Source organism: Xylaria bambusicola, assembly GCF_022495145.1.
Source record: "Xylaria bambusicola strain CBS 139988 unplaced genomic scaffold F5B22scaffold_53, whole genome shotgun sequence".
NCBI classification, from domain to species: domain Eukaryota; kingdom Fungi; phylum Ascomycota; class Sordariomycetes; order Xylariales; family Xylariaceae; genus Xylaria; species Xylaria bambusicola.
The window spans coordinates 296,906-303,480 of record NW_025953606.1 but is presented as its reverse complement, the minus strand read 5'-3'; the positions used below and the strand labels follow the sequence as shown (position 1 = coordinate 303,480).

The 6,575-nt window shown below is 54.5% G+C and overlaps 2 protein-coding genes across 2 annotated transcripts; one reads left to right on the top strand and one right to left on the bottom strand.

Annotated features, from left to right (window-relative positions):
* Positions 1-2,270: 2,270 nt before the first annotated feature.
* Positions 2,271-2,678, bottom strand: F5B22DRAFT_650453 (uncharacterized protein; the record flags this gene model as incomplete). Its single annotated transcript, XM_047979320.1, has 2 exons — positions 2,271-2,372; positions 2,430-2,678. 2 exons carry the CDS (start codon positions 2,676-2,678, stop codon positions 2,271-2,273), a joined length of 351 nt encoding a protein of 116 aa, XP_047827043.1.
* Positions 2,679-4,354: 1,676 nt separating this feature from the next.
* Positions 4,355-5,225, top strand: F5B22DRAFT_437933 (uncharacterized protein). Its single transcript, XM_047971820.1, has one exon. The coding sequence runs from the start codon at positions 4,501-4,503 to the stop codon at positions 5,116-5,118; it is 618 nt and encodes a 205-aa protein (XP_047827042.1). The 5' UTR covers positions 4,355-4,500; the 3' UTR covers positions 5,119-5,225.
* The last annotated feature ends 1,350 nt before the right edge of the window (positions 5,226-6,575 follow it).

Genomic DNA, 6,575 nt, shown 5'->3' with positions numbered 1-6,575 from the left:
ACAACATCTAGAATTGATTTGATGTAAATAAAACAAATAAACGTTGCTTCATTTGCATAATAACGCTCTATTTCTAATGCCAAGACTTAATGCCCAGCTTAGGACGGAGGGGGATAGTTCCGAAGGGACGCGCTGTAGCTTTCGAATTCACCAGCAAGACAAAACAACTAAAAGCAAGACGGAAAATGCAGAAAAGAGCAATACGTATGCAGAAGCTCGCTAGACTGCACAGGCATATGAGTGAACTTTTGGAGGAGGAAGTAGACGAACATGATAGTTATATAGAGATGTGAACGAACGAGTCGAACACGGCTCCAATAGCAAGTCTGTCATGGATAGTTACCAGGTGCCAAAAGCGTGCGCTTCTTGAGGGGAGACACCACGAATAGAGCAATCGCATCCTCCGCGGCGCACTTCTCTCTCCGGAGATGGTCTCCACGGTGCGGTTCTCTCCACGACGACATTCTCTCCACGACGATATTCTCTCCACGGCGCTCTTATTTATTTATTATTTATTCAATCATTCATAGACTGCCCCAGCCGCCCTTCCGGCAGCTATGCATGCAGCGGTTTCTATCACGTTGATAAAAAGGGGTGTCTCTCATCTCGCTCCTAAGATAGATCGACGCTGATGCGTTATTGGGCGAACGAGATCACACGTAGTATTGTCCATATATAGTTTATCCAAAAGATACAGTCGAGTTTCTCTCCTTAACCATGACCGAGCTGGTAGAGACGTTTGTCGAAGGTTTTTAACGTTTCGAAGATGGTGTGAAGACGACACCTGTTTCTTCAGCGCTAGAAATTCAGATACCTCCTTCAGCAAATTCTACTCTGCATGGTTAGAGATATAATCTGCCTTTTCGGTCCTGAGCAGCACAAGTTCATCGCCTCGCACTGCAAAGGTCCATCATCAGTGCAGGTGCTGACATATGTGAGCCCGGCCCAGGCCGTCGGACGCCTAGCGCTTTAGCGGCACCGATTTTGGGCCCTTGCCAATCTTAGGGGTCTGAAATCAGGCCCTTCAGGCGACCTTATGCATTCTGGCTTGGCAACCTTGATTATTTACTGAAAATCTGGTAGTCGAGATTTGCTGATACTGTAAAGATTCACCTCATGCCGCAAAGGACTTATAGAAAGAAGTCCAGGCTGAAGCAGGAACCCGTTGACAATGCAGGCGTGGGTAGCAAATAGTAAGACATATTCTCCTCGAATGCGGGGACTGGACGGAGGAACGGGAATATACTCTATGTGGGCAGGAAAAACTCCATGCGAGACGTGAAGAAGATATTCTGCAAACCGTCAATGGCAGTACAGGCAGCCAAGAGTTGAAATGTGGTAGCAGGCTTGGTATTGCGTATCTAGGTGACTGTGTATCCTTATATAGTTGACAGTACCCATAGCTGCCTATGACTGCCTAATAGGCAGCCACACATGACTGGAATTCAACTCCAAGATGACGATCAGGACGGGCCTACTCAGCTGCCATTCGTAGCGTAGACGAGTGTATTTTATCAAACAGAAGTTCAAGAGGGCCAGGAAAGGCCTGACAGGTACACAGAGATTGAACACTCATATCGAGCTGCTGCAATTCGTATAGGCTATACCTCATCGGATATGAGAGAAAGGAAGCAACTCGTGCAGGACCGGCTTAGTTTCTTGAAGTAATGACGGAGGATGCCTGGATCTATAGTACCGCTGCAATAAAGATTAGGATAGCCACAACATTAGAACACCCGCAAGATCAGAGCTGCCGTTGGGTGCAATCAAGACTAGTGTAGTTGACCCAAAATCGGGCCCGCCTTAGGTCCTGAAAATGAGCCTCTTGTGCGTTGAGAGTTGGTCTGCGACAGGGGTCTGCAGCGAGGCTCGCGCGTTTAGGGTTTACGTGCTGTTGGCTTCAATATATGAGGTAACTGATCGATCATAAATGAAGCAGAATTGACTGAATTGACGTCGCTGTCCTCCAGATACATGAATGGTTGTAGTGCCTTATATAATGTGATAGACGAAGAGTCATTAGTAGGCAGCAGCAGGCAGCAGCAGGCAGCAGCAGGCAGTAGCAGGCTGTAGCAGGCAGCGACTGTAGCTGACAGGATGAGAGAGGTTATATGTAGGAGCTGCGTAAGGTCGCTCGTCTTTGGTACCGCGCAGGTCGACAGCTCATCCAGCCTATTGACTAGAATCTTGGAGCGGGAGTGCGCGGTCCTGCCGCTATCGAGGAGCGTGGCCGCAATGCCGGTAGAGGCGACCGCGAGAGCAATAAGGCCCTACGCGCGGCAGTGCGCGAGGATGGCGTTCTGCACAAACGTCTTCCCTGTGCCGCCAGGTCCATCCAGGAAGAAGAGGCCGCCGGTAGCGTCAGTTACAGCCTGGGTGATTGTAGTAAAGGCGAAGAGCTGCTGCTAATTTATTGCCGCCCTATCAACCTGTGCGTGCTCTGCTAGAGCATCGACATGTACCGCGCGCTGCTCGCGCACCAGGCGGTTTACAGTCCCAGTCTGGAGATGGGCCCAGTCACGCTGTGGCAGAGGCAGAGGCCAGGTCCGAGTGCCGCCTGTACAGCGTACGAAAGCCTCGTGTAGAAAGAAGAACGCCAGGTCCTCCACCAACTGCGCGGTCGGATTTACGATGCTATACTGCTCGCGCAGGGTGTACGCGCAGTTATCTGACAGCATCTCCTAGAATTTGGTCTATAGGCGTAGAGGCTCTGCCGGATCGCACTAGGTAATAATAGTGATAAAGAGAGCGCGGAACCTTCTTCCAGTCTGGAAATGGCCAGCTTCCTCAAGCGCCTGCTCCCACTCTCTATCGTCCTGTAGCAGGCCACGCGCAAAGCATGCGGCCTTAAAGGTCGGATAGACAACGCCTTGATAAGTGCGTACGTCGTAGAAAGAGAGCTGGCCAGGGACGTTTACTAGCAGTATGCGCAGGTAGTATACATCACTAACAGTTACTGGAACCTAGGTGATGCGGCCAACTGTAAAGCTACGCTTGCGGCAGACCCAGGAGCGAGTTTTCCGATCCCATCTAAATGTGCCAGGGAAGTCTTGATAGAGGATGCCTGTCTGCTCCTTGTTGTTCTGCTTGAAGAAGGCAGTAAGTATTGTATCCGTTCTTCTAACGCCTCGCAGGCGCCCTAAAGGCACATCCTCTTAGACTATGACAATCTGCTAGTTCTCTAGATAGACTACAAGCTGCTGTACTGGTACTGAGCGGCCGTGCGTCTTAAACTCTAGGACGCGCCAGTATGCTTAGTGGTATGAGATGTAGAGCGCGTCGATAAACTCCTTAATCTCGTCCTTTGGCCCAGTAACTTCGCCTACTACGCGCGGCCCTCCTCCTGTCTGCTGTACGCCAGCGCCTGCCTGTGCCTGACCTGGCGCAGAGATGGAAACAGTTACACGGTCGGCGCCCTTGTACAGATAGCCGTAGACGTACTTCACGCTCGAGTAGCCCTGGTAGGACTCAACGTTGATGTAAGCGTTGAAGCGCGCAGACAGGTAAGGATTGTAAGTAGCAACCAGGCGGTTGTCGTACTAGAACTGCGCCTGGCCCTTTACGTGTGTGCGTCTATTGTCCTGCCTTTTGTATACCGGGCGCCCTCCCATCATGACGGTCTCCTCCTAGAAAGCCTTTGGGAACTGCCAGCGGCAGCGGTTGTTGCGCATACAGGGCGCGCGCGGGTTGGCGGGGCCGCAGGGGTTGTGCAGCATGAAGCGCGTAACGACATCGTATAGAAGGGGCTCTACGCTCTTATTCGGCAGGTCTGCGCGGATGGCTACGTTGACGTCCTCTGGCACGCGTGGGCGCGCGTCCGGCTCTATAATCAGCAGTATGTGGGCGTGCGGCAGGCCGCGCTTCTGGAACTCAATGGTCCACACCATAGCGGCTGCCGGGCCAAGCACCTACTGCTTCATCAGCTCGCTCTGGAGCTCCTTCAACTTGAGATTGAAGACGCCGTTGACCAGGTCCGGCCTGTCGCGCGCGCCCTGCCCTGGCTTGAGCTCTCTTGTGATCTCAATCCAGCTGGTATTGCAGGTGAAGGTGATGAAGTAGTCGGGCCTGCCAAAGTGCCGGGCGAGCGCCATCGCGTCTAGATACGCGTTGTGCATCTGGCGCAGGCTGCCAGTATGCGTAGCCGGGAGGATAACGCGCTGCCCTATGTCTGAGGTTGTCATGTCCTCATTCTGCCCAAGCGTATCCATCAAGCCTGCTGCGCGCGTCAGCCGGTAGGCCTCCTAGTTGTTCCGGTGCCACTGCAGGCGCTGCATGAGGATCGATGTAAAGGCGTCTACGCAAAGCTCGTGGAACAGCCGGCCGGCGTAGAGGAAGGGCGCGAGGGGAACGCGCATCTGCAGGCTGTACCGCCACCACTGCTGCTTGGAGACTAGTAGAGCCATTCTGTCCGAGCTGGACCTCTCCATCCTCCTGCGCTTCTTCTCCATCTTCCTGGGCATCCTCTCCTTCCTCCACGCCATCTTCTTCCTCGCCCCTGCCATGTGCGCGGCCTTGCCTGCTATACGCGCGGCCTTGCCAGCCGGGCGCCCAGTTTACTCCATTGCGCGGGAAGGCGGGCTGCCAACCAGACTCTCCAAAGAGGAACAGAAACACATACCGCAGGCAGTTGTACTTAGCCGTGTTTTCGCTAATGTACTAGAGGCGCCCAGTTGCTGCGTTCTGCAAGACGAGATGGCGATTTGCAACTGCATCCTCGCGCGTAGAGATTGGAATCAGCGCGGCAACTTCCTCGACCTGCGGCCGGTTGTAGGTGCGTGGATCTGCAGTAACGGCCTCTTCAATCCCGAGTCGAAGCGTCACGCTCTTGTCGTTCCTTATACGCTCTGCATTCTGGCGGAACGCGCGCACATAAGGATGGTGCTGCCACAGGAGCTCTTGGATAGTGCGCATAATGTCTCTGTCGATATTGTGGAACGCCTCCATCCTACGCTCGAGTTGCTCCTCGAATCCGTCGTAGATGTAGAGCTGCGCAAAGGAGGGAAGATTGCCTTCAGCAGGAAAGAGGGCGCCAATAGAATGATGGAGCGCACCATGCAGCCGAAATGTGTAGGCGCCGCGCAGCTGCCGCGCAAGAGTGTTGTCAAATTGGGTCCCTAAAGAGGCGAGCGCAAAGGCGTTGTTAATGTGCCGGATGAAGCGGTAGAACTCCTCAGAGCGCTTTGTCCGGCGCACGCGCCCATTGACAGTGACAGTGCCAGCCAGCAGCTCTATCAGGGCCTCTGGATACTCTACCTGCTCTGGCAGGCGCACGCTACCTCTCCCGCAGCAGTTCAAGCCCGGCTTGGACTGAGGAGTATCGTGGGCCCTCTCCTACACCCAATGCAGCGCGCCACACAAATCACATGCGCGGTTACATCTCGACAGCTTAGAGCGATAGTCGACGCCAGGCTGGAGCGGCAGCTTTGCGCAGTCTCTGGCCGGCTTGTGCACGCGGCCGTTGTGCCGATTGCTGTAGTAGAATGTTGTCTCTACTCCAGCGTCCTCTTCCTCTTCTCTATACTGCTCTTCCTCTTGTGTCGCGCCTAACGGCGCCTCCTCTTCTTCCTCCTCACTTCCAAAGCGTGGCGGCGTATTCTGCTCGTCCTGGTCCGGTGAAATCCTCTGCCGGCCTGTACGCCTGCGCGTGGGAGACTCCTGCGCATGCAGCTGTTCTCTTTGGCCTCGAGACTGAGCGCGCTGCGTAGAGCGCGGGGTGACGCTTAGGGACAGCCAGCTTGAGCCCAGCTGTGACTCTTCCAGAGCTTCCGTGCTGGCAAAGGACATAGGAGGGCTTTCCTCCTGCGCGCTCCAGTCTGGCGTGCTTTGCGCTGGCGTACGCGCGCCTGCGGCCTCCTCCTGCTGTCTCGGCTCTTCCTGGCGCTCAATCTGCCATGCTCTTAACTGCTGTGATCCGGTGCGCACGTCGAATCGCCGGAGAAGCGCTGCCGCGTCCTGGGAAGAGGGAAGGCTCTGGCTCTGCGTGCGGCGGTGTATAGGCTGCGCAGGCGTATCTTGGAAGACCTGGAGCTTGCGTGGTTTAGAAGGACCGGCGAAAGGATTTGAGGCAGTAGGCACAGTAGGTGCGCGAGACTGGAAGCGTTGGTTCTTATATATAAACAGTCAGGAGGTGTTTTTCTATTCCCAGCTTCTGGCTTGGATCGAGCGGTTGTAGAGGCTTGCGCGCGCCCTCTTTCTGGCCTGGGGCAAGCTGCGGCTGCCTAGCAGCGCGCATCTTATCCTTTCTCTTTGAATTGTAAGGCATTATAAGTTGTATAGAGTAGAGAGAGAGTGCGAAAGTGTACCTGCACTCACCGACGCACTGCTCCCAGAGTGGTTTGTGGCTTGGCACCAGCTCCGCTTCGAGCTTAGGCGCCCTCCCGTTTGGGCGTGGTGTTGCCACACAATCTGGCGCCACTTTTGTCGAATGCCCGCCCCAACGCGTACGCCGCAGCATCAATAGAAACCCTCCTGAGTCCTGATCACCACGAACTCTTCTTGAATTCTTGACTTCACATACTCGTTCCTACCTCCCCACCCCCCGCTTTCGTCGGCGATCACTACCGATCTGGCCCTTT

What these genes read in the sequence shown, in the direction of transcription:
- F5B22DRAFT_437933 (XM_047971820.1), top strand. Translation starts at nt 4,501, where the DNA reads ATGTGCGCGGCCTTGCCTGCTATACGCGCGGCCTTGCCAGCCGGGCGC.